We start from the raw sequence: 26,830 nt of genomic DNA, 5'->3' as shown, positions 1-26,830 counted from the left end.
TGTGCACTTTTTTTGTAAACAAATTGTACAGTGTTTTACATTTTCTAGTACCACAAGTTCTTCAAATGTACTTGTGTAAGGTGGTTTAAAAATAAACTTGCAATTACAATTCTGCCTCAGTTTTTCTTTTGTAAGAATGGCCCTGACTAAGAAGGACAAATAAGACTTAGTTTACACTTCAAATGATTAATTTTGAGTTGAGATATATTCAAGTTTTTTAGTTAATTAACTAATGTATTAAGGTTTAATAAAAACAAAATATTCTAGTTCAGTAAAGTAAGAATCTTTAAGTTAGTTAAATAAAAAAATATAGTTTACTTTTAGTGAAATTGTTTTATTTTATTCAACTCAAAAATTTTAAGTTCAAATAACTTATACTTTTTAAGTAAGATAACTTAAAAATTATTATGTAATGTTTCCTCAAAAATTTTGAGTTCACTGAACTTATTCGGATTTACAGTGTAGAAAAGTCAATTTATTCTTAGAATCTAAAAACTACAGGTAAGAAATGGAGTAACTCCAACCCTGAATTGTGAGTGGTGCAGCTGTTATTTAGTTTTTTTTAAAGATTCAAATGCCCTATACTAGGTCAGCTCATCGTAATTCATTTGTTATTAAACTTTTGTTGTAAAAGCAAAATAATGCAGGAAAATGTTCCATTTGTTTTATACTTATTACCCTCAATTCAATAAAAAGCTCTGAAAGAAACAGTCTTACACAAAGTTGGTGTCACGAGATGACATTGATCAAGTATTATGATGTTGTGTAATGGCAAGAACTGCACAAGATCTCTGAGGTAAATCTCATCCCCATACTGACCTTTGAAGGGTCTGGAGGCATGACTCCCTCGACAGGGAATGGACTTCCAGGCACAGGGTTTCCATCATAGCTAATGTCCACCATGTACGGGCCCTCCTCTTGGGGGATGTACATCACAGAGTGTACCTCATTGGCTGAGCAAGATTCCAGTTTGCAAGGCACTTGATGTTGTGATGGAGAGGTGATGTTTACATCAAATTTTCCTTGACCTCCAGCACCACAGGTGCTGACAGAGAACTCCTGATCTTTGCCAACATCGACCCCTTTAGGAGGAATACAAACATGAACTGAGTTTTGGGGTGATTTTTGAAATATTTCATAACATTGAAAAAAAAAAACGGGAAAAAAATGTATTTTTCCTTAATTAAGCTTTGACACACTTTGGAGGGGATGAAACATTCAGCACTCACTGCTATTTAGGCCCTGAACTGTAATCTTGTTAAGGTCTAGTGGGGGGGACACATTGATGCTGAATGGACTTTGAGGAATGGGGTCTCCTCCATGACATACTGTTATAGACATGTTTCCCTTGAAGACACAAAAACTGCAGGTTACTGAGGGAGTTGTAATTGTGCCACTTACTTGTTAAGATGTTACCATCGACCATCCATCAGAGAACTGGACTGACCCACAAATATGTTTATAGGTTTACATAGGCTTACTTCTGGCTCCAACCGAATGAAGCCAATTCAATCGCTATTTGGGAGGGGGGCTTAGGTCTCCCGGATGGTGGCATGCCTTTCATCTGGGCGCCAGCATGGCCAGGGGTCTTGGTCTGGACCTGGAGCACCTTGGGGTGATGCTGGCCCCTGTCCTGGTGGGGGCTCTGGCTCTGCATGCTTTCTGTTCCACCTAATCCTAAACCGGAGGCCTGTTGGATGTAGTCCTCCGGCTCAGTCTTTGTGATGAGGGTCCGTGCGCATGGGGGTGGTTACTCCTAATTCTTTCTCTGTCGGGGGGGGGGGGGTCTAAAACAGTGAGCTTGTTGGAAGTCCACACTCCTTCCACTGAAAGCTGGTTCAGAGAATCTGTCAAACACGTTCGAGGTGAGGGTGAGCGGACACCTCAGGCTTTTACTGAGGCCTCTGATTAGTCAGAAAAAAATATATTGAAAAAGAGAGGATTATTAAGAAAATATAACAAAGGTATCAGATCAAGAATGGTTATTCTGAATAATGGAATGACTGAGTAACAGCGGTTTATTTCTCTGTAGAAGTCTATGGAATTTTTGCTTCTTGGAGCCAGCAGGTACTTCCTGTTTGGAAGTACCTGCTAGAAGGGGGAAGGGGTCACTTAGTCCAGTTCTCATGTACAGTCAATGGGTGTTACCTGTTGAACCGGCGTGTAGCGGATTGTGTATGAGTAGTCATGGTTGTCAATAGTTTCGAAGTCCCTCACAGCCTGTTCTTTGGTCGCTCCAGTAAAATGAACCTTAGTTTGGGCTTTTCCAGCTCCCTTCGTGTAGACGGTGAAGTGGGTGGGTTTGCCCACTTCCACACCTGAAGCACACATGTGGAATGATAAAAAAATATGTAAAACATTGTGATGTTTCACATTGGATGAGGGACACAGACAACGGGCATGTTTCACCCAGCCCTTACATCCTGTTTCAAAAATAAAGAGAGCCACAAGTAACAAATTTTGCTGTTCTACACATGACCCCTTTAAGCTTTTTACATGACCACTGAAAGCTTGATCCCTTTCGAGGTCACAGGGCTGTAAGAGCCTAGCCTGGAAACATTTGAGTGAAGGCAGGTCGCCAGCCCGTCAGGACTACACAATCACACGCACTCACAGTTAGGCTTAGGGACATTTTAGAGTAATCAATCAGCCTATGAAGCATGTTTTTGGACCATGACAGGAAACCAGAGGGGCCCAGTGAAAATTCATGCATGCACGGGGAGAACATGCAAACCACACAAAAAGGTTCCAGCCGGGATTCAAACATGGGCCTCTCGCTGCGAGGACGCTTACCCCTGTCCCACTAAACAGCCCATAGGCTTGATTCAATAGCAAGCAATTTGTTAGGTTGAGTGGAAGGATCCCAAAGCAGAGACTGAAGCTGAGGGCAGGTTGGCAATTTCTTCCTCAGGAACAGAAACTAAATCAGACAGGATGCTGAATTCCCAGAGCTAGACAGATATACAGGACAGATGCTAAGAGCTACTGAATAGTAATAATCCGGCAGGGAGAAAGAGAAAGGTGCAGGTTTTTAAAGACATGGTGATGAGATGAGAATCAGGTGTGCAGTGTAGAGAGGCACCTAGGAAAAGGTCAGCCACGCCCTCCTGCTCCACACTGATTATAACACAATTTCAGATTCCTTAATTTCAAAAGTCAACCTGCACATAAAATATTAAAACATGGGGTTTTAAATGTGTAACTGGATTGATTGATTTTTAAAGTGACTGTTAATTTTATTTAATATCGATTCATTCTAAAATGTATTTTTTCATTATTTTTGATAGGCAGGAACCCCCTCACTAGAGACTTTATAGTCTTTACTCAGACAGACATAAACATTTAGACATTTCTATCATTTAAATTCTCACAGCTCAAAACATAAAAAAAGAAGTCCTGTATTATAGAATGAAAACAAAGATCTACATTTCATACGATTCCATCAAAGTAGTAGCGGAGTAAAAGCAGTCTTGGACTTAACCCTAACCTAAAATTCTGCAGCAAGGTTTTTAACTGGAACCAATAGGTGGACTCATGTCACCCCTCGGCTTTTATCACTATGCTGGCTTCCTGTTAAATTTAGAATAGATTGTAGAATTTTACTAAGATTTAGTAAAATCTTAGATTTTAGTCTTGCACGGACAAACCTCAAACTATATTTCTAACCTCTTAACTCCCAACACTCCTGCTCATTTCTTGAGGTCCACTGATAAGAATCTTTTATGTGTCCCAAAAACTTAAAACTAGAGGATATTTAGAAGAGCTTTAAGCTGACCTTTTTATTTATCTTTTGCGTGTGTTTTACTTATATGCCCGTTTTTGTTTTACCCATGCGCCTGTTTTATTGGGTTTTACCTGCATTAGGCATCCTGTGCTGGTTTTATGGATTTAAGGTGAGGGAAACATTAATGGATTGAGATCCTGTTCATACCTCAGAGCAGTTAGTGAAACAGGAATGGTGTGTTGTTCACTTTTAATGGGAAAGGCAAGGGATGAAGCAGTCAGCTGAGCTACGTGAGTATTTCTAGAACATTTGTAAGTTTAGAAAACAATTCAGCTGACCATGCCACAAGGGGTTGAATACATCTCAGCTAAGATAATCTAACTGGCTAACATGTCCAGATTGTCTCTGGTAACAGACACTTGAAATGCAAGTTTGTGAAGAGTTTTGGAAATATCTCACACAGAGCTTTGCAAGTTTTGTGTTAACACTGTCAATACAGAAACAGATTCAGCTGACAACCCTTTCACTACGTTTTGGGACTGGTCCAGAGTTGTGAAAGCTTTTGTCAGGCTTAAAAGACCTGTTCAAGAACTCAGAGTGGTACAACCAAGGTCAAATGAGACGTGCAGTCTTGAAGAAAGGCGAGAAGCTGAACTACTCATAATCAAGTTGGAACAAAGAGAAACCTTCTCAAAGAAATTAAAACAAGGAAAGGTCTCTGGATATTAAATAATTATTGAGACCTAGTTAATGTTAATATTTTATATTTTGTAAAGATGAAATTGAAACTATGCAGCATTGATTTATTTTATGCCCCAAACAAAAATATTGTGTACAACAATCAATCATTGGCTTATAATTCAGATCTCATCATCATCACTATATATTCTGTTTAATATCCTTTGATGTCATAATGAAAAGCAAAATAATAGAAATCTGCCTTCAACAGGGAAGAGCGTGACACTCTGCAGGTGCTGCTAGATGCCTGCAAAGCTAAAGGGAAAGACGTGCATGTCACCTTCTGAGGTGGAGATTTCCACCTCCTCACATGCAGAACACCTAAGTAAAGGCAAGGACCAGATATTCAGTTTTACACAAACTCCTGCATAACCTTTACCTTCAACCCAGCCCCCAGCGGACTAAAGGCTGACACCTGAAGAGGCTTAACTATAAACCCTGGGGCTTGAAAGCCTCTCCTGCATCAAGTGGCGTTCTTCAGGAACAAGTTAACTGTGGTCTGAAAGGGGAGGGCAGCCATTGATGTGAGAACATGGTCTCCTCGCACATTTAAAAATTGTGTGAAATGAAAGATACAGAAAAACAGCAGAAGTTCAAAAAAATGGCTGACATGCAAAAAGAGTGGACAGAAACAAGCCCTCCTTTAACAAATGGTTTTCTTGACTGTTTTGGTCCTTTTGTAGGATAGAAAGAATTAAAAATACTTGCTTGCTTGTTCTTGAGAGCTGTTCGTATTGAAACACTGGACGATATGACAGCAGATACTTTCATAAATGCATTTCGAACCTTTGTGGTAATAAGAAAACCAGTTCCCCAACTAAGATGTGATTAAGGCACCAAATTCATGGGAGACAAAAAAGAGTTTTGGTTATTCAAGAAGATGGACCCAGAACATCAAAAGGTTCTTGGCTATGAGTTTGTATCTAATTTCCCATCCTCAAAATTGGGAACACCAAATAAAAACTAGCAAAAGGATTCTTCCAGTCATTCTTACAGGCTCAACAAGTCTGGATTCAGACTTGACACTACATCTAAGAGCTTTACTCTATAAAACAATTTGGTTCCGGGTAACCAGTGCAGCTGCTGGAGAACGGGGATGAGATGACCAAAGGATGGAGTTCTGCAGATGAGTTTTGGACCAGTAGGAGCGTACTGAGGGTTTTTGAGGGAGACTAAAGAGGAGAGAATTACAATAATCTAGATGGTAAGTGACCAGACTGTGAACCAGAATAGAAGCAGAGTGGATGGTGAGGGAGGGGCGTAGGGGATTAATGTTATGTAAATGAAAAAGGGCAGATCAAGCAATGTTATTGATATGGGATTGAAAAGATAAGGTGTTCAGGATGACCCCCAGACTCTTGACCTGTGGGGAGGGGGAGACCAAAGAGGAGTCAATGGAGAAAGTAAAATACGTAACTTTGGAGAGGGTGGATTTGGAACCCACAAGAAGTAGTTTGGTTTTAACACTCGAGTTTCAGGAAGTTTAAGGTGAACGAACAGGAGGAGAGGAAGGAAGGTGGAAGAGAGAAGTCAAGTTTGCTAGATAAATAGAGCTGGGTGTCCTCTGCAAAACTATGAAAATTGACTTTAACTCAACTGGAAATATTACATAGAGCTAGGAGGTAAGTGATGAAGAGTGGAGGACCGAGGACAGAACCTTAGGGTACGCCAGAAGAGTTAAATGATTTAGGTTGTATGACTTGGGTGCAGCCTGAGGAGTATGGTTGAAACCAAGGATGGAGGTGATGTTGAGGGAGAGGGGCGTACGGAGGAGGATGGAGTGAGATATGGTTTCAAAGGCTGCACTCCTTCTGCTGACTGTCAAAACCTGAGAGACTGAGTCCCATTTTCAGTCTTTGGTAGGAAATCCCCAAACTTCCTAGTGTCAGGGTGAACACTATCCCACAAGTCCACTGACTTCAGCAAGGCAGCCTTTAATAGTTTTTTTTTTTTCAACCCTTTTGGCCATTTTGTATTATTGTATTTTTTTTTGGGATCATTTTCTGTGTTGACTTCATGGGTGTTTCCTGGATCTGGAGACATAGGGGGTGGAGCCCACATCCTCACATACGGCTGGGGAAATTTACAGTGAAATGTATTAAAGTTTCTCGAGTATTGTGGCTCCTTATTTAACGACAAATACTGCAAGTTCTTCAAAACATGTTTATTTAAACATGACGATGTAAACATATCAAACATCAGACTTAAGGAAGACAAAATGATCAAATTTGATAATATAGACTTTTACTTGTTTGTTTTTTTAACTTTTCTTTCACTCACAACCACAAATGTTATTTCTGTGTCAAGTTATAAGATGGACTTCTGTGTAAATCTCATCCAGTATGGTGCTGTAATTTTTCTTCTTTCCAGACTGCTGCTGTTTCTCTCCACAACTTTTTGTGTTGGACATCTTCTGCAAAATAGGATAAACAGAAACTGTTTAAGGTCATTTGCAACTTTTAGAAAAAAGGTCATGCTACCGTACACCTAATCTGTCTCCTCCCTCCTTCCCCCAAAGGCTTCATCACTTGTTTTTATTCTTTCACTTACATTTTTTTGATATTTTTTGCCTCTTTCCTTCTCTCACTTGTTTCTCTATATCATTCTACTTTTCCCTCTGCCTCTTGTTATTATCCTGTCATCTGCTTACCCTCATCTCTCCCCCTCTTTTAGTTGTAACCTTCTTTTCCCTTCCTCCACCATCTGCTAATACTTTTTAATGTTTAATTTCTTGAATATTTGCATTTCTATCAGTGGTGGTCAACATCGGTCAGCATCTCTTGAGTTGACATGACAGCCAAATTACTTAGCCGCTTGACCCGTTTGTTGTATTCCTGTGTAGTCGGCAAAGGGCACTGAAAGACCTTTCACATCTGCAGCTTGTAACTTCAATGATGGGCAGTGCTGGGTCTTTTTTCTTTCAAGGTAAGCTTTTGCAAGAGTTTCTTCTAGCTTCATTTGGATAGCATAATTTTCAGCCAGATGTCTCAGTGCCTCCTGGTACAGGAAACGGTCTGAAGAAGGCCGACATGCCTGTACACCGGTCAAGATTTTTTGCACATTTCCTGAAAACCTGTTCTGCTCCTCCAGCATTCTATCAAGGACTGGAAAAAACACTTGGACTTAGACTGCCTCGAGTAGAAAGGTCTGACTGTGTGCTGCTAAATGCTCCAGAAAGCAGGTTATAGTTATAACTCCAGCTCCAGCTCGGCCTACACGGCCAATCTCCAGCTCCAGCTCGGCTGTCAATGCTTACCTCCAGGTGCAGTCTGACCTAAACTGCAAATTTGCACTGCAAGTGGACAAAATGGCACTCTTCATTATCTTGATATGTTTGTTGGGAGTCTGGGACTTGAGGCCTAACAATGCTCCCTGGGTGAGTACCCATAACAACAGAATGTGGTTCTGGGACTCTTTCAATAGCGGCACTTCTAATGCTGTGTATGGGCTACCACAGCCTCATCTGGTCATGGACCCAAACTTTTGGACAGATAAATCTACAGTGCTACCTAAACTCCAAAATTTTCTTACTTTGTATGACCTGGCTTCAACATATAATAATACTGTCTTGAAATGTAATGTAAAGCAAAGATTGATGATAATCCTACTTTTACTTTTATCTGGAAATGTGCAGCCAAATCCAGGGCCTGAAGTGCAATGTATTCAGACACCTACTGATTTAAAGTTGACATCTGGGCTCAAAATTATTCATCTTAATGTGCGCAGCTTGGCTCCCAAAATGGACATGGTTAAAATTTGGTTTATATCAACTGAGGCGGACATTGTGATTATCTCTGAGACGTGGCTGACTAAATCTATCACAAATGAAGACATAAATGTAAATGGATACAATGTGTATCGAACAGACAGGCCAAAAAAAGGTGGTGGTGTAGCCATCTATGTTAAATCTGGATTTGAAGCATCAACAGTCATGTCCAAGTCCATCCCTAAACAGTTGGAGCTTTTAGTCTTGAATGTGAAATTAACCAAATCCCTGTCCATAACAGTAGTGGGGTGCTATAGGCCCCCATCTGCCACCAAGGAGGCACTATCATCTTTAAAAGATCTTCTCTCCAAAATAAATTATGGTGAACTGTTAATGGTCGGAGATCTCAACTGGGACTGGTCAAGTACGGCCTCTGAAGAATTTAAATCCCTCTGTGACTCTATAAATCTTAGCCAGTTGATTAGTCAGCCAACTAGGCCAAATACTAAATGTCCAGAAAAGTCTACTTTGATTGATTTAAGTCTAACAAATGCTCCACACAAATTTTCATCTGCGGGTGTTTTCTGTAATGATTTGAGTGATCACTGTGTTGTTGCTGCATGTAGAGACGCAAAAATCCCCAAATGTAAACCACGCATCGCCTTTAGGAGAAATTTCAAGAAATTTAATGAACAAACCTACCGTCATGATTTATCCTTGGTTAACTGGGAGCGCATAGACCTTACGCCCAATGTTGAGTTAGCTTGGTCATTTTTAAGGGTAACTTTGAAAAGATTATAAAATAAACATGCTCCAATAAAGAAATTTAGAGTGAAAGGACGAGATAATCCTTGGTTCACCCAAGAGCTATCGGACATCATTCACCTTCGGAATAGGGCTTGGGCCAAAGCCAGAAAAACAGACTTAGCCAGGGACTGGTCCACCTTTAGACAACTGAGAAACAAATGCACTTCATTCATTAAAAAAGCTAAATCAGAATTTTATCTATCTGTCACAGCTGAGCATCTCAACAATCCGCAGAAATTTTGGAAGGTGATAAAATCCTTCTCTGTGAACAAAAGTTCACATGATCTTCCTTCGTTTGTTTTAAAAAACTCAGTCCCAGTTTATGACCGAACTGAGGTTTTAAATTGTTTCAATAATCATTTTATATCATCTGGCTCCTGCTCTGACTACAAAGGAGCTGCCTCAGTGCCCCACAGTGTTTTCCGGTGAACTCTTTATGTTTGTACCTTTTACTGTAAATCAAGTTCATAAAGCTCTTAAAACTCTGAACCACAGAAAACCTCCCGGGCCAGATCTGATAGAGCCTTTCTTTTTAAAAATGGCTGCTGATTTTATTGCTCAGCCTCTTACAACACTTTTTATTCTGTCAATTGAAACTCAAGAAATCCCTTCCATCTGGAAGTCAGCTTTTGTTACTCCCCACTTAAAAGGAGGTGACCCAGCAGTTTTAACCAACTACAGGCCAATCTCCAATTAGTGTGTCTTGTCAAAAATTCTTGAATCTCTTGTCAGCGAGCAACTCAAAGAGTTTTTATACTCAAATGAGCGTCTCTCAACATTACAGTCGGGTTTCAGGAAAAAGCACAGTACCATTACTGCTGCTACAAAAGTGATAAATGACATTCTTGTTGCTCTCGACAATAAACAGTACTGTGCTGCACTCTTTATTGATTTATCAAAAGCATTTGACACTGTGGATCACATCGTGTTAAAACAAAGACTTATCAGTTTTGGCCTTTCAGATCATGCAGTCTCCTGGCTCACAAATTACATGAAGAACAGAACCCAATGTGTTGGACAGGACGGTTTGTGTTCTGAATTCTTAAATGTACACACGGGGGTGCCACAGGGTTCTGTATTAGGACCCCTCCTATTTGTCATGTATATAAATAATATAGATCAAAATGTGTCTCATGCAAATATGCATTTTTATGCAGATGACACAATTATTTACTGCTTTGACCCATCCCCTACCACTGCTGTTGAATATCTGCAAAAAGCTTTTGATACGGTACAGCACACATTTCTCCAGCTAAAATTAATGGTTAATGCAGACAAAACCAAATTGATACTGTTCTCAAACTCTAGAAAAACACCACAGGGTTTCCTTACAGTTTCCACTCTAGAAGGAAATGAAATTGAGTTGGTTCACGTGTACAAATATCTGGGAATCTTGATTGATGATGCACTCTCATTCAAGCCCCACATTGAAAATCTTGTTAGGAAACTGAAATTGAAACTGGGTTTTTTATTTCGAAACAAGTGTTGTTTTTCATTTGGGATTAAAAAACGACTTGTCACAGCAACTTTCTTATCCATTTTAGATAATGGAGACCTTTTATATATGAATGCAACAGCTCAATGTTTGAGTAAGATTGATTCCGTGTATCACGCCGCTTTGAGGTTTGTGACAAACTGCAAGGCCTCGACTCATCATTGTGAACTGTACTCTCGAGTGGGATGGTCTTCTCTGTCCACCAGGAGGTTCACACACTGGTGCATTTTTATTTACAAATCTCTTCTTGGACTTTACCTTCCTACATTTGCAGCCTGATCAAGCTGAGGACTGTGGAATCATACGGACTGCGCTCAAATGACCATCTATCGCTCGCCGTTCCATTTGCTCGTACAGAACTGGGGGAAAAGGCTTTTGTCTTTTCTGCCCCCTCCACATGGAACACTCTACAGAAAAGATGGAAATTAAAATAACTCATTCCACTGAATATTTTTAAATCCAAGCTGAGATTTGAGGAGAAAGTCACTTTTAACTGTACCTGTTTTACATGAGTTCTAATTTTTATTTAGGTTTTTAATGTTGACATTTTTTTTGTAAATGTAATTTATTGTTTCCCCCCTAGCCAGGACTCCCTCGAAAAAGAGATTCTTAATCTCAATGGGACAATTCCTGGGTAAATAAAGGTTAAATAAAAATAAATGTCTCGATCACAAAGTTGTCCGTGTTTTTTGCTTCCTTCTTTGTGTCCCAGTTGAATGAATCTCAAGCTCATCATGTGGGGCTTTGGTCTTGTCATAAATATCTTGTGCATTCTTACCACTCCTGTAACTTTTGAGTGTGCTCTGAACTGCCAGTTTATATTCTATTGCCTGCACCAAGTCAATTGTGTGGAGACCATTGCGCAACACCTGGATCATGGGTGGCTTAAAGTACTCAGCTCATTCTAATAATGTCATTCTTCACTAACTATTGCAGACATTTTTAACACTTGTCTGTATTTTCCATATACATTTATTTTTACGGTTGTTTGTTGGTGATAGTAACGTATAAATAAAGACAGCAGGTAATGCAGGCTGAAAAAAAAAGCTGCACTTTTTCAGACCATAAATAAACTATAGATCATTTGTTTATTAAAGTATAGAGGATTTTGGAGGATTTTTAATGTTGGTGATGCACAAAATTAAAACAATGCCAAATATTTTAGGAGTAATCCCAGTGATGAGTTCTGTAATTTAGTTTTTAATGTTTTATGAGACCTAAACATGATTTTCACAATAACAGGTTTTAAAATAATCAAATCCCTCTGATACGTTTCACAAAGACACACACACGCAGGACCAAAGACACACACACAGGGCTCGACATAGCCATTTGTCCGCTGGCCCGGTCCTGTTTCTCGAACAGTATGGACCAGAAGACTTTATTTTTCACTTGTCCGCTCGGGCCACTAAAATATCTAACGGTTATTATATTTTTCACCTTTTTCAATAAAGTATATTTTGCGAAAACGTGTAGATCAGGGGTGCTCATTACGGTCAATCTTCAAGGACATGAGTGTAGATCGCAGGCCAGAAAAGATTTAAAAAAAAAAAAAAACTTCTTAAAAATCCACCAGCCAATCAAAATCCTCACTGAGAAGTACGGGACTTGATTGACATGTAGATTGGCCAATCGGACATCCTCTGATACATACGTCACTGCACATGCGTGTTTAAAAACACAAACGCAAACTCTGTCATCAGAAAGTTGGTTTCTGCCCCGCTGCACGTCAAGTTCCCGGCAGAATACCACTCCGGACAACCGGAGTGTTTATTGAAGTCTCCCCGCGTGTCTCTTCCTGCTATCAGCTCTGCAGTTCTCGCCCGATAAACACAAGCTCATTAAGGAAGCTGTTTTTTACGTGGCACACGCTTCATACGGAGCCAGCAGCGCCTTTGCAATGCCATGATGCTCCCCCTATTGCACGGTTTACAGCAGAGCATGACAAATGAGAGTCGCTGCTTTCTATCTTTGTAATAAAACGCATAATCTGTTAAAATAAAAGTATCTTTGTGTAATCTTACTGTGTAGTTCTTAATCGTCAGTATATAAACAACAATGTTCAAATAAACATGTAACTAACAAACATTTACTAATAGTAATTTATAAAAAAAAGAAAAACACCCCTCCGCGCGTGGTTTCTCCTCTAAGCTGGGGTCCTCTACCAGAGGCCTGGGAGCTTGAGGGTCCTGCGCAGGATCTTAGCTGTTCCTGTTCTTTTCTGGACTGAGAGGTCTGAGGTCTTTCCAGGTATCTGTTGTAGCCACTCCTCCAGCTTGGGGGTTACTGCCCCCAGTGCTCCAATTACCACAGGCACCACTGTCACCTTCACTTTCCAGGCTTTCTCCAGTTCTTCTCTGAGTCCCTGGTATTTCTCCAGTTTCTCATGTTCCTTCTTCCTGATGTTTCCATCGCTTGGCACTGCCGCATCCACCACAACGGCTTTCCTCTGTTCTTTATCCACCACTACAATGTCTGGTTGGTTCGCCATTACCATCCTATCAGTCTGGATCTGGAAGTCCCACAGGATCTTTGTCCTCTCATTCTCTACCACCTTCTGAGGTGTTTCCCATTTTGACCTTGGGGTTTCCAGTTCATATTCTGCACACATGTTTCTGTATATTATTCCAGCCACTTGATTGTGGCGCTCCATGTATGCTTTACCTGCCAGCATCTTACACCCTGCAGTTATGTGCTGGATTGTTTCAGGCACCTCTTTGCACAGCCTACACCTTGGGTCTTGTCTATTGTGGTAGATCTACACCTTGAGTCTTGTCTGGTGTGGTAGATCTGAGGCTCTATGGCTCTGGTGCTCAGGGCTTGTTCCTGGGCTGCCAGGATGAGTGCTTCGGTGCTGTCCTGCAGGCCAGCCCTTTCTAGCCATTGGTAGGACTTCTTGATTTCAGCCACTTCAGTTATGGTCCGCTGGTACATCCCATGCAGGGGTTTGTCCTCTGCTCTCCATTGCCTGAGACATTCACTGAGCACACTGTCAGTTGGGGCCTTGAGCTCGATGTACTCATGCATCTTGAATGTTTCATCCTGGATAGTGGCTTCTACGCTCACTAGTCCTCGGCCCCCGTCCTTGCGGCTAGCATACAGTCTCAGGGTGCTGGATTTGGGATGGAACCCTCCATGCATGGTGAGGAGCTTTCGTGTTTTAACATCTGTGGTCTGTATCTCTTCCTTTGGCCATCTTATTATTCCTGCAGGGTATCTGATAACTGGCAGTGCGTAGCTGTTTATTGCCCGGGTCTTATTTTTGCCATTGAGCTGGCTTCTCAGGACTGGCCTTACTCGTTGGAGGTATTTAGCTGTTGCAGCTTTCCTTGTTGCCTGCTCCAGGTTGCCATTTGCCTGTGGAATTCCAAGGTACTTGTAACTGTCCTCGATGTCTGCTTTTGTTCCTTCTGGGAGTGAGACCCCTCCTGTGTGGACTACCTTGCCTCTCTTTGTCACCATCCGGCTGCATTTCTCGAGCCCGAATGACATCCCAATGTCAGTACTGTAGATCCTGGTGGTGTGGATCAGGGAGTCAATGTCACGCTCGCTCTTAGCATATAGCTTGATGTCATCCATGTAGAGCAGGTGACTGATGTTGGCCCCATTTCTGAGTGGGTATCCATAGCCAGTCTTGGTGATTATTTGGCTGAGGGGGTTCAGACCTATGCAGAACAGCAGTGGGGACAGAGCGTCACCTTGGTATATCCCACATTTGATGGACACTTGTGCAAGTGGCTTCCCATTGGCTTCAAGGGTGGTTTTTCACAGCTTCATTGAGTTTCCTATGAAGGCTCTTAGAGTCCTGTTGATGTTGTACAGCTCCAAGCATTCAGTGTTCCATGTGTGTGGCATTGAGTCATAGGCCTTCTTGTAATCAATCCAGGCTGTGCACAGGTTGGTGTGTCGTGACTTTCAGTCTTGAGTGACTGTTCTGTTGACCAAGAGTTGCTGTTTGGCTCCTCTGGAGTCTCTACCAATGCCCTTCTGTGTGTTACTCATGAATTGATCCATGTGCCTATTTATCTTGGTTGCAATGATGCCTGACATGAGCTTCCATATTGTGGAGAGACAGGTTATTGGCCGGTAGTTGGATGGGACTGCACCCTTTGAGGGATCCTTCTGGATCAGGATCGTTCGCCCTTCCGTTAGCCATTCGGGGTGAGTCCCATCTCTTAGCAGCTGGTGCATTTGTGCTGCCAGGCGCTCGTGGAGTGCGGTAAGCTTCTTTAGCCAGTAGGCATGTATCATGTCAGGGCCCGGTGCTGTCCAGTTCTTCATACCTGAGACTCTTTCTTGGATGTCTGCCACTGTGATGGTTACTGGATTCTGTTCAGGGAGGTTGCTATGTTCTTTTCTCAGAGAGACCAGCCACTGAGCATTGCTGTTATGTGCTGTCTCTTTCTCCCATATACTTTTCCAGTACTGTTCAGTTTCTAGCCTTGGTGGGTCTGCTCGGCTGTTTTGACCCGTTAGAGGTTAGAGGGACGTTAGAGGGGGGCGTGGCAGTTGGAGGGGGGGATAAGACCATGAAGCAGCATAGAGCAGACAAGTTTACTGGTTGTTTATCATTACGGCAAGGCTCAAATGTAGTACAAAAATATGGAGTTATTTCAGTCTCAATAATCAGAAATGCACACAACCGGTTTTACAAATACACACGCTCCGATTCACAAATGTCATTTTATGCAAACGTGAAAAATAAATTCGGAAATACACACCCTGTGTTTCACAAACACACACATTGTGTTTCACAAATGCACACTAAATGTTTTACAAATGCACAATAAGTGTTTCTCACAAATGTGCACACTGTTTTTCACAAAAACATTTTAGAAATTCACAATAAATGTATCAGAAATGCACAGTAGGTGCTTCACAAACGTGAGTTTTAGGTACACATGTGATGTGAACTCACAGATCATTCGAATTGCAGAATGTGCATTCAAAATCCCGTTCTCGTTAGTGAATCTCTCCGTGTGTGTGAGAGATTTTTCTACGGTGAATATTGAGACTCATCTGACGGAGCGGGTCGACTAATCTCACCATTGGCTAGTGAATCTGTCAATCAAACTCATCGGCAAAGCAGGCGGGTTCGCTTTTAGCCAATCGAATGGCCCCTTACACTCCTCACTTTCAAAGTGACGAGGGAGGGAGCTGTTCAGCACAGCAGTTGGGAGGACGCGGGCGGCAAACATGGCGGAGAGGTCTTCTGAACGGGATCAGTCTCAGCCCGTAAGTAATGCACTTATTTGATTATTATTCCCTCGTTGTACGTCCTGTAATGTTATTGAATACTAAGTTGAAGCGGTCTCCTTGGCCAAGTGACATGTGTGAATGCTTTATGAACACTTCAGACGAGTCGTTTGCAGAGTACCCCCACCGCAAATTAGCTTAGCTTAGCCTGTGCGGTCATATTTTTTTATGAAAGCGGGGGAGGACTTATGATGGTTTTGTCAAGTTTTATACTTGGCATACCAGCTCTTCACACAACACGAGTAACTACAACCAACCAGGGGCCTCGAAACTAGCCGGCTTTCGACTCAAATTGTGTCTGCCTGCCCTGTGAGTGTCAGGGAAGTTTAAGCTAGCGCGTCGGTTCAAGCTAGATATACAGCCAATCTGTAGGTTCTTAACATGATTCATAAGGAACTAAGGGGAAAACATGCCGGATTTACAGCAGCACAGAAAGTTTAATAAAAAGTATTGATTTGGAGACGGGGATTTGTTTAAACACTGATGCTATGCTAACTAGCTAGTAAGTTAGCTGTCCCGTGTGCTGCCTTTATGTAAACGCGGCGATCCGGGTTAAAGTTAGACACAGTCTTTTCACAACCCAGACTTTAAGACGGGGTGGATATGTGCAACAAAGTTAATTCATATGACATTCATGAAAAGGGCATTTTTTAAATATAACAGACGTGAATCCACTGTTGAATGAAAGAAGCCTCATTAAGTTTCTAACGTTAGAACCCGTATTGTGCTGAAAAGCCCTGTGAGATTGTGTCAGAGTGACAGCCACTAAAATCCCCGTATCTTTACTTCCAATGACGTAATGACAAGAATCCCAAACATTATGTTTTTAGGCTGTTTTGTAGTCGATAAGTAGTCACAGAAAGGGTGGATGGGAGAAATATGCTATCAACAGTGATTTGAGTAGAAGTTACTGTAAGTATTACACACAGGCTTCCTGTGATCAGTGTCTTGTCTCTGATTTTTTTTTTAAAGCTGTTCTTTACTACAAGCTCAAGTTATCATAGCAAGAGTGTTTTAAAAAATTCCCCTATCTAATATTTGAAAATTATGTAATTTAATCTCAGACAGCTAAATGATCTAATCCATGTTTGTTGTGTTTTTATTTATTCTTTAGGAATTGCTGAAGCGTGACATCCTAAATACCTTTCTATTCTATTCTATTTCATATTTTATCATCCTATTGTATTACTGTTTTACCTATCAATTGGGAATTTAGCATTTTTGCCCCTGTAAATATCTGTCAGTTGAAAGTATTTGTACTTGTATTCCATAGATCTTGTACCTGAAGATGGCAGACAACAACTGTGCAGACTTGGCCTTCTTCAGTGACGCTGTGAACGTGTATGGATAACCTCTGAGGTATTCATGTTATTCATAAAGAAATCTTTTATTCACATATCAGGCAGTATAAGCTAGGGTTGGGCGATGTCCCTTAAATTGGCCGTTGACGATGTTTGCTGTCAACCATCGGGATGGACGATGACATCGTCGGGGGGGGAAGGGGGGTATTTTTACATTTTTCGTTCTTATATAACTGCTATTCGTTTTTTTGCTTTTTTGTTTTAATTTCCCAACAGATGACTAATCCGCGATGATCCAGTATAAACTGAGGGAAGTGACTTTAACAAAAAAAGTAACAAACAAAATAGAAAAGAAGTAGTCCGCTTTGTGTTTGATGGGAAGGGGGGGGGGTACATGAGCGGTATGTGTGGGAGATTTAAGACTGCGATCCGTCCCGCAGCTCTAGGGGTACAAGCAACCGAACTCAGAACCGGGTCTAAAAGTGTGTGTCTGTGCACAGCTCGGATCGTCAGCACACACAGCGGTTTGAGCTTCAAAGCAGAAATGTCGCTCAGTCCTTAGAAAACATTCAAACAATCACGCGGATTTGTGTTTCCAGTCGTGTCCCGACTAAATAAAGGCTGATGTTATTCTTACATGTTTACGTGCAGCCAGCAAGCAGCACCACCCAAAGCTAATGTTGTTAGCCCGTGTTAGCATACTGTTAATCCTGGCTTCGTTCAGAAAAAGCACTGACCACACGGATTAGAATTCAAATGATGAGCGAACAGGTGTTTCATAATAACCGTAACATTATTAAAAGCACGTTTAGAAGATCATCTCGTATTTTACCGAGCTGACATGTCAATGTATATAGCCGCTCGGCGCTGTTTAACAATGTTTTGTATTGAATTGTTACATACAATAAAGTTTGAAAAAAAAAAGCCGCTCGGCGGAATTTATATCCTTCCGTTTTTCAAACCCTACTGCGCATGTGCGAATGATTTATTCCGACGGAAAGTGTGACCTTAGTGAACGTTTTTATATTCTGAAAACATTTTTCTGGGCCCATGTACACGGTTGGATTCTAATCTGACCATTGATCCCATCAAGATATTTTGTACATGTAACCGCGGCTTATGGTGTCGACGCGCAACGTGGCGGGGCCGTGGCATCACGATGGTGTCTCTCCATCGGGATGTCAGTCACCCATCACGATGGACGATGATATCGTCCATCGGCACAACCCTAGTATAAGCACTTGGTTATTTGTACAAAAATAAAATAACTTTTTTTAGACTCCTCTGAAAACAAAGGCAACTCTAAAACTCTTTCCCCTCATGAATAACATTTTACCCCCCCCCCCCCCCCCTTAACAGTCTCTCTCACCTCAATTTTTTCCCCAGTGATACATGTAACCCACTCCTGCAATTTATCTAACCTAGAAATTCTACTTATTGGCATTATACATAAGAACATTACATTTTAAATTGATGTGTACCGTATTGGCGATGCATTTGTAATTATGTGTTTGAGACATGATTTTCATGTTATTGTCAGGGTGAGAGGAGATCACGGAGGAGAAAATGTGGGCATAGCTGAGTTGATGCTCACATACGTAGAACTGACACAAACAGCTTCATTGCAGCAAAAGTGTACACACAATCAACGGTGAGTTGAACCTAGTTTTAGACGCTTTAATATATACATAAAAGTGAATGATGTATTAAAAATAAATCTGACAATATAATATTTCTTTTTGCTTTTTTCCAAATACAGGATTGAGCCCCTCTGGTGTGACGTCTTCATGAGTGTTACTGGTTTATATTACAACATCCTGCACTCTCCTGAGGACCAAGACTTGCTCAATATCAGTAACATCACGTATTCTGCTGCCACTATATTTTCCTACCACGCATTCAGGCCAGTTTGGATGTCTTTAGTGACGCGTGGGACAGCCATCCAATCAGGACGGAGCAAAGCATGACACCAAATCAGCTGTGGCAGTTGGGCTTGACCCAGAACCCTGTTTCTGATCCCCGGGTAAGTGCTTTATTTCAGTGTTTTTCAACCTTTGTTCTCTTGTTCCACGGTCTGACACCGGACTCTGTGGAAAGTTACACCGCTAAAGACGAGCTTTAGCTGGTATTTTTGTTATAACTGAGCGACTTTATCAGCAGAATTAAGAACAAGGAAGTGAAGACTTTAACCACTTCTGATTGGTCAGACTGATGACATGTGATTAAGCCTTCAAGAATGATTGGCGGAGACAGTTAAAGGGGCGGGACTTTTCCTTACACGGTTATAGCTGCAGCTAAATCGCGGTACCGTCAACCTTATCAAAATGTATTTTATAGAATTAAATAAACACAAAGAAAAAGTCATTTTAAGATCTTTCATATTCCTAACTACTCAGTGTTTTTATCAGTGCCTGTTTGCATGAAGAGCTGATTTCCTGGAGATGGGAAATGTTTTTAGATCAGTGAAGTAGGGCAATTCCCCACGGCACACTTGACCATCTCCCACGGCACACTAGTGTGCCGCGGCACACACACTGGTTGAAAAACCCTGCTTTATTTAATCTCACTGTACTGGACAACTGATTTGTGTGCAGTTCGACTAAAGTGGAAAGTATCAAGAACAGTATGATGAAATCACAATGACTACAAGGAATTTTCATCAAAAATGAATGAAAAGTATTATTGTTGTGTGGTGCAAACTATTTCCCTAAATTGTTTGGTTTTTTAAATCAAGTAGGAAGAATAGCACATCTGCAAGTTCAAAATGCATCACAATGCATGGCATTATGAGCCATCAGCTGTACTAATCTCACTACTTTGTTAAGAGTCACTTATTTGCAAATTAAAAACAGTTATGGAGATATGAGGTCTGCCTGCTAGAAACAATATAAGTCATTATTAGTGGGTCTCTGTTCCTACATAATCTAAAACATTAAAAAAACAGTGCTGTTCATAAACAGTATCTTTTTTTTTTGTCAGGGTATGCTGGTTCCAGAGATTGAATGGGAGGAGAGTGGATCCATGGCTGAACCTCATCCTGAGATCAATGTCCTGGTATGGGACAGTCCCCTTTTGGGTCCACAAATGTTGGAACTGCAAGACGACATCAACCCATTGTTTAATTCAGACCGTGTGGGAGTGGACCTACATCTTTACTGTCCCGTTTGTTTAGAACTTAATTTAGGCGACATAATTACATACAGAAAAAGAAAGACTGAGGGGAGCAAGACAGAGTTCAAATCAATACTGCTGTATTGTTCAAGGGACTTAATTGTATGTAAGGATGTTATGAAAATTAGTTCCAGTTTAAATAAAATTCAAATCAGTAGAGATCCCACATTTGCTTAAATTTTGATGTTTTAATCTGTCCATGTTTTCTCTGAATTTTACTCTGCAATAAAGGGTGAATGTTTGCACTTTGTTGTTCTATGACCATCTTTTGTTGTGTAGTATTTAACCAGTTATAAAACCCAGAGAGATGAGGATCTTTTTTGCAAGGGTGACCTGGCCAAGAGGTGTATATGTATATGGTTACAATATAAAATCACTGACATTTGAGTTATTAAAAAAATAAAATTAAGGTCAAGCAAAGTGACTTCGGGCTGAGCAGGGGATGTGTATTGGGTATCTGTGATTGACAGTGAGATGAACTTGAGGTAATGTAGTCCCACTGCGTGGTACGGAGCAAAGTGATGCCAGTTTCTCCACAGAACCTACTGTGGAAGTTAAAGATTTTTCTCCTCCACCTTCAGATGATCAAGACCGAAGGGAACCGTGTCTGAGTCTTGAAATGACGCTAGCATGAAAGCTAAGAGAATAACGTACAAACAATCCCGAGTGAAACATTCATTTTAAATCTCATGACCAGTACAGAGTTCGATGGATTCAATGTCAACTGCATTCAACCACTGTTGCCTTGCTACCAGGTCCACTGAAAAGTTGCGCAAGCCAGTAAATTTTGACAACCGAAGGCAATAAACCGACAAGCCATGCTAAAGCTAACACGCTAACGACCGACTGGTCCAGAATCAAACATGGGCGGGGCTTTTGCCACCTGCAGAAAGCGTAGAGAAAGTGTAAGGGGCCATTCGATTGGCTAAAAGCGAACCCGCCTGCTTTGCCGATGAGTTTGATTGACAGATTCACTAGCCAATGGTGAGATTAGTCGACCCGCTCCGTCAGATGAGTCTCAATATTCACCGTAGAAAAATCTCTCACACACACGGGGAGATTCACAAACGAGAACGGGATTTTGAATGCACAGTCTGCAGTTCGAATGATCTGTGAGTTCACATCACATGTGTACCTAAAAATCATGTTTGTGAAGCTTTTACTGTGCATTTCTGATACATTTATTGTGAATTTCTAAAATGTTTTTGTGAAAAACAGTGTGCACATTTGTGAGAAACACTTATTGTGCATTTGTAAAACATTTAGTGTGCATTTGTGAAACACAATGTGTGTGTTTGTGAAACACAGGGTGTGTATTTCCGAATTTATTTTTCACGTTTGCATAAAATGACATTTGTGAATCGGAGCGTGTGTATTTGTAAAACCGGTTGTGTGCATTTCTGATTATTGAGACTGAAATAACTCCATACAAAAAGGGCGGGGCCTGTCCACACATACACTGAAGTGTCATCAACACACCTGCTAGCTGCAAAAATATCCACATGTCAACATGTACACAAAACAGATAGTGTTCACACACGCATACTTATGCCTTTAAACCAACTAGTGTGAGATCTTTCATTCATTCAATCATGCAAACTATTAGTGCAATGGTGAGCTAACACCTGTGGGCAGGTGAGTGTTTATGTTCTTCTAAAATGGATGGTGGAATGTGAAAAGGAGGAGGAGTGCCCAGCCACACCCACACCCAGACCCCCGCCGCAGCAGCAGCCGGAACCCCCCAACGCCACACGGCAGCAGGCAGGGGACAACCGACCCCCGGGCGACTAAATCCGCCACCCAGGCCAGGACCAGCAGGACCGCCGCGAGGCCCCCAGAGCCAGAGAGCAGGGAAGCACGGGGGAAAGAGAGCAGGCGCCCCAGCCCAACCAGGAGAACAGCCCCCCCGCCGCACAGGAAGAGCCCAACTTAGGGCCCCACCCGAGAAGGGCACCCACAGCCCCAGACGAGCACCCCATCACCACCCAGGAGTTCCGGGCATCCCCCCGCCCCAACCCCAGGTACGAGTCAGGACCCCCCAAGGGAGACCCGCTCCGCGCTCCAGTCAGCCACCCACCCGGCCCACGGTTGGTCCAGGGAGGAGCAAGGCAGGGGCCAGCCACCCCCACCCCGGAGGGGAGCACCCCGGGGAAAAAGGGGGGCCCACAAGGGGTGTTGTAAACATGGCCCGACCAGGCTCGGCCACTGTTGGAAGTTTGGCGGGGCCCAGCGCCCAGGGGCAAGGACCCGAACCCACCCCCAGGGACACGGACACCCCCGGCTCAGGTGTAATGTGAACCCCCCCCCCCCCCCCCCCCCCCCCCCGAGCGGAGAGAGCACCGCCGGGCCCAGGAGACCGGCACCCAGGGGACACAGCAGCTGCCGCCAAGGGACCCGTACCCCCCCACCAGAGAAGTGGTAGGGGACAGATGGTCCTAGGTCCCACCTTCCTTGCAAAATGTGTGTGTGCGTGTATGTGTGTTTGTGGGGGTGTGTGTGTGCATGTGTGTGTGTTATGTGTTAGAGTGTATATTTTGAGGGGGAAGGGGTGTGTGTAGTAAGGGGGGTGCAGTTAAAATTGGCGGGTAGGGGCACTGAGGGGACATCTCCTGATTACTCACAGTGATGTCCCCTCACCCTCCCCACCAAGGGGCCCTAAATGTCTAAGGTGCGGTTAAAATTGGCGGGTAGGGTGCCAGGAGGACATCCGCTGCTTGCTGGCAGTGATGTCCAAGCACCCCCCCTACCAAGGGCCCTACATGTCTAAGGTGCAAATAAAACCGAAAGAGGGGGGGCCCACTCCATACCGCAACCATGGGAGGGGCACCACTGCCAAGTAGCTCCCCCCCAAGGCGCATCGCAGGCTAAACCCCCCACCCCTTCACCCTAATTTGAGGTTGTATGAAGAAGGGGGTAGATTGGGGACAGCTGGTAGACTGTCCCCCCGGTGGTCAAACAGCTGTCCCCCAGCCACCCCAGCACAGGGGCCAGGCCACCCCAGCCCAGGGACCCCATCCGCCGAGGAGCCAACACCCCAGGCCCAGCACCACCCCCCCACACAGAGAGAGAGGAGCCACAAAGCGCCGCCCCCCCCCCCAAGCGCCGGCCCTGGAAGAGCTCTGGTCAGGCCTCGACGGGACCGAGGCAGCCAACCGGCCGGGGCACCTGCCGATTGCCTCAGCGGAGACCCCGACCCGTCAACCCCCCAAGGCCCCGTACCAATAGTGGGCTCCCCCTCCCCCCCCAGAACGCCCCCCCACAGGACAGGGCCGACAAGCCCCCACCCCACCCCAGACCCCGCAGCCAAAGCGGATGACCCAAGGAGCGACCGGGGGCCTCAAGAGGGTTGTCCCGTCCCGTCCCAGAGCCAGGGAAGGGCCGATCCCAGCCCCAGGTGTAGATGGTCAGCCCGCCCAGTGCCGCTGGACCCCCCCCCCCAAGCCAAGCCAGGCCACCACCACCACCCCCACGCCCCCCCACACCCAAGCCCAGAGGACCACGCCGCACCCCGGCCCGCCCCACCCAGGCACCGGACCCGACCACCCGACCAACGGAGCCCCCATGCAGAGTAACACTTTCAACTTGTCATTTCCAGCGAGTCTTTGACTATGGAACAAGTCGTTTCTCCCCCACCTCAAGTGTCCTTTGAATTTCTTGCAGTTTCTGATAGTGGACAGGAGGTGTGGAGAAGAAAGAGTAGAGACACTCCAGTGGTTTGAATATGTGCCTCTGGGATCGCTTTAAAAATTTGGCACAAAGGACCAGATTAAACTCACGGGCATAGCAGTGAACATGTATTGCCTCTAGATGCTTATCTCTAAATCGAGATTGTACACCCCTTTCTGTTCCACACCAGTGGCACCATCATATGACTGAGCAACACATTTTAGGTGTCCCATTCCAAGTTTTTAAGTTGTTACCACTCAAATGCATCAAGCCGAAAAAAATCCAAGGAACCATTGTTTCACCAAGCCCTGGGGAGAGAAATATCGCACACATAATGCCACATGCTCTGACCAATAATCCCTTACGTCATCCAGCATAGTTCAATCATTCTGGAATCCGGGTGAGAGGTAAATTGCACAGGAAGTCGGTTTGTAGATTTTTCAAAAATGGATCAAACTTCTCAAGAAGCATTCCAAGAAGTTTCCCTTATTGTCGCTGTCTGATGTGTCATTGTGTCCTCTAAAAACAAAGTCCTTTGCCGTCCCTGCTGCAATGTTTGTGAGGGATCTCCTATGTTTCAATAACTCACTGATTCGTGCGGCTTTTAGCTGCTCTGTGATATCTCCATGAACCTCCTCCAGTGAATCACTGTGGCTTAAGAATGAGAGACTTGTCATGATCTCTTAAAGGCTCTAAAGCTCTCTTTCAGTTCCAGTAACTTAAGGTGGTGAGAATCTTTTTGATCCCTTGCTTGTCTTGGTTTGATGTATAATCTACACACAAAGCAGAATGCTCCATTGTAATGACAGAGGATTCCAGCCACTTCAATGTTCTAAACAAAGTTGAATCAAATGCTCTTTATTTCCAATTATGCTTGATGGAAAGCAGTGACGTTTCACCTGTCGTGGTCCTGTATCGGCAGTCTCCAAATCCGTGACTTCACCTGGGACGCCACCTGTTGTCTTCCTCGTTGGACTCATTTTAACCTCCTCCATCTGTCTCCTTTTCTTTAGTCTCTGCTGATCTAATCTCCTCATTCTCATCTAAAACAGAGTATAACAGATTTATTTTTATCATAACAGATGGGAAAAAGGTAATAATTATAAGAAAATTTGCATTTTGATTGGAAATTAAGTTCCATTTATTAAGAAATTTACTAAATTATCATTTAAGCATGAAACATAATAGATGATACTCAAAGGTTAAACAATGTTAACATTCTACTATCTGAATATTTAGACTTCATGCCTGCATGCACACATGTTAAATATAAAATGCAAACATTGCAACATTTTACTTTCCTAACTAAATCTATGGAAATGCAAAGAGACAGGTCCTTCAACGATGTGGCAGTAAGCATTCAAAATAAAGCATCAAATCAAATGTTGCTATACTCATATCAAATATCCTGATCTGAAACAGCAATCATATTGATACATTTCTGCATGAATAAATGTAAACTGCAGTCTAAGCATGGAAAATTATCAATGCCTCTGGCAGATGTTTAAAACTTCCAAGGAAAAGTTTATGTTGTAAAATATCACTCACTTAAAATGTTTTGTTAATCTGAATAATGAATGTTCAAAAAAACACAGCGTTTACTGGTTATACAGAACTTTAGGACATTTCGAGTACCGTAATTTCCGGACTATAGAGCTCACCTGATTACAAGCCGCACCCATTACATTTTAAAAGGATAAACCATTTTGTTTATCCTTTAAAAAGCCCTACCTGTCTATAAGCCGCATGTGCCCACATTAAAACGTGTTGTAGATTGAGGATGTGTATTTGCTGAAACCGCGCACGTGTGTAAAAAAGAGGAGGGAGTGCCTGCAGCTTAAGTGTGTTTTTATATACAGATCGAAGGAGAACTGTAATAAAAGAAGGTATCCCCCAGAAGAACGGCGAATGATTCGATATTAACCCGCTCTGAAGGTTCTGAGGGTCCGAATGGGAAAGTGAACCCGGGGAAGACCCGCCTTCGGAGGAGAGGATCTCCCCTGCACCGTCAGAAAGAAAAAGTAATCGCAGGAATGGTTCAACACTTAATATATTTTCAAAGAAAGACGGTCCACAGAAAGAGTTTTCAAAGTTTTAATGATATACCTGAGTTTTTCTTTCCAAACAGTGCCTGTGACGCGGCAGTAACACGGCAACAATATGGTAGTAACAAGGCTGGTTAAAAAATCATACCGGTAAAAGTCACAGAGACAGGGAAAAAAAAGTCACTGAGAGCAGCAGGAAAAAAACTCCTGGAGCACGCGCTGTGCTCGACACATATACCGTATTCCCCGTCTCAATCTTACCCTTATTGCTTGAGTGCCCCTAGTGGCCGTTAGAAAAAATGAATACATTAAAAAAAAGAAAAAAAATGCATAAATTCCCCGCATCATTGAATAAGCCGCAGGGTTGAAAGTGTGTGACAAAAGTAGCGGCTTATAATCTGGAAATTACGGTATGTAACCATCCCATGTAGGTACTACACTGAAATTACTGGTTGACCCGTGTCTTAGCTAGCTTAACCTTTGACTTTTCAAGTACTGTAATGAGGTCAGGCAGACATTCACATAACTTAAATCAGTAGCACACTTACCGGTTTCATGTGTTGGGACAGAATCATGTCGCTCCCTGCAAGCCACCGCAAAAGAATTGTCCCGCTTATTTTTCACAAAAAAATGTCGGATGTCAATGTTTTAGCTGTCCGTACTGCCCAAAAGTTCAGAAATCAGACAAAACTTGGGGGAGGGGTCGGCAAATAAAACATGGAGGATTTCTCCTCTCTGATTGGTCAGATTTTCATCATTAAGGCTATAGGGTAGTTCGGGGGGGGGGGGTTAACATTCAGGGCTTGAAGAAAAATGCCGGGAGTACCGAAGACATAAGACGCCACCTTCTGTGTTTGGTCTGGACCTGATCAGGTATCTTTTGGGGGTTCCTGTCCTTTACCGAGAGCTGTAAGACATCTT

The 26,830-nt window shown here is 42.9% G+C and overlaps 2 protein-coding genes and 1 long non-coding RNA gene across 7 annotated transcripts in view; 1 reads left to right on the top strand and 2 right to left on the bottom strand.

Annotated features, from left to right (window-relative positions):
* LOC101166705 (filamin-C) overlaps positions 1-26,830 on the bottom strand; it is a 152,812-nt gene that overhangs the window by 64,865 nt on the left and 61,117 nt on the right. For all 5 annotated transcript variants that reach the window (XM_023952378.1, XM_023952375.1, XM_023952374.1 and 2 more), the window contains 3 exons: positions 2,149-2,318; positions 1,230-1,347; positions 820-1,082 (listed from right to left, as the gene is read on the bottom strand). In XM_023952378.1, the coding sequence (XP_023808146.1) occupies positions 820-1,082; positions 1,230-1,347; positions 2,149-2,318 (551 nt within the window). The remainder of the gene's footprint in view (positions 1-819; positions 1,083-1,229; positions 1,348-2,148; positions 2,319-26,830) is intronic.
* Positions 6,441-26,803, bottom strand: LOC105353859. Its single transcript, XM_023952392.1, has 3 exons — positions 26,458-26,803; positions 24,764-24,907; positions 6,441-6,875 (listed from the first exon to the last, which is right to left on the bottom strand). The coding sequence occupies exons 1-3, from the start codon at positions 26,482-26,484 to the stop codon at positions 6,765-6,767; spliced, it is 282 nt and encodes a 93-aa protein (XP_023808160.1). The 5' UTR covers positions 26,485-26,803; the 3' UTR covers positions 6,441-6,764.
* LOC110016660 lies at positions 17,035-18,914 on the top strand. Its single transcript, XR_002872744.1, has 3 exons — positions 17,035-17,085; positions 18,568-18,678; positions 18,787-18,914. It is a non-coding gene; the product is annotated as an uncharacterized LOC110016660 (long non-coding RNA).

The sequence above is a fragment of the Oryzias latipes genome, chromosome 23, assembly GCF_002234675.1.
Source record: "Oryzias latipes chromosome 23, ASM223467v1".
Classification (NCBI taxonomy): Eukaryota; Metazoa; Chordata; class Actinopteri; order Beloniformes; family Adrianichthyidae; genus Oryzias; species Oryzias latipes.
The sequence above is the reverse complement of the archived record's forward strand: the minus strand, read 5'-3'. Positions and strand labels throughout refer to the sequence as shown.

What these genes read in the sequence shown, in the direction of transcription:
- LOC105353859 (XM_023952392.1), bottom strand. Translation starts at nt 26,484, where the DNA reads ATGATTCTGTCCCAACACATGAAACCG. An exon ending in TGTCCCAACACATGAAACCG is followed by an intron (nt 24,908 to 26,457) that starts GTAAGTGTGCTA and finishes ACTCTGTTTTAG; the next exon opens with ATGAGAATGAGGAGATTAGA. An exon ending in CCGATACAGGACCACGACAG is followed by an intron (nt 6,876 to 24,763) that starts GTGAAACGTCAC and finishes CCTATTTTGCAG; the next exon opens with AAGATGTCCAACACAAAAAG.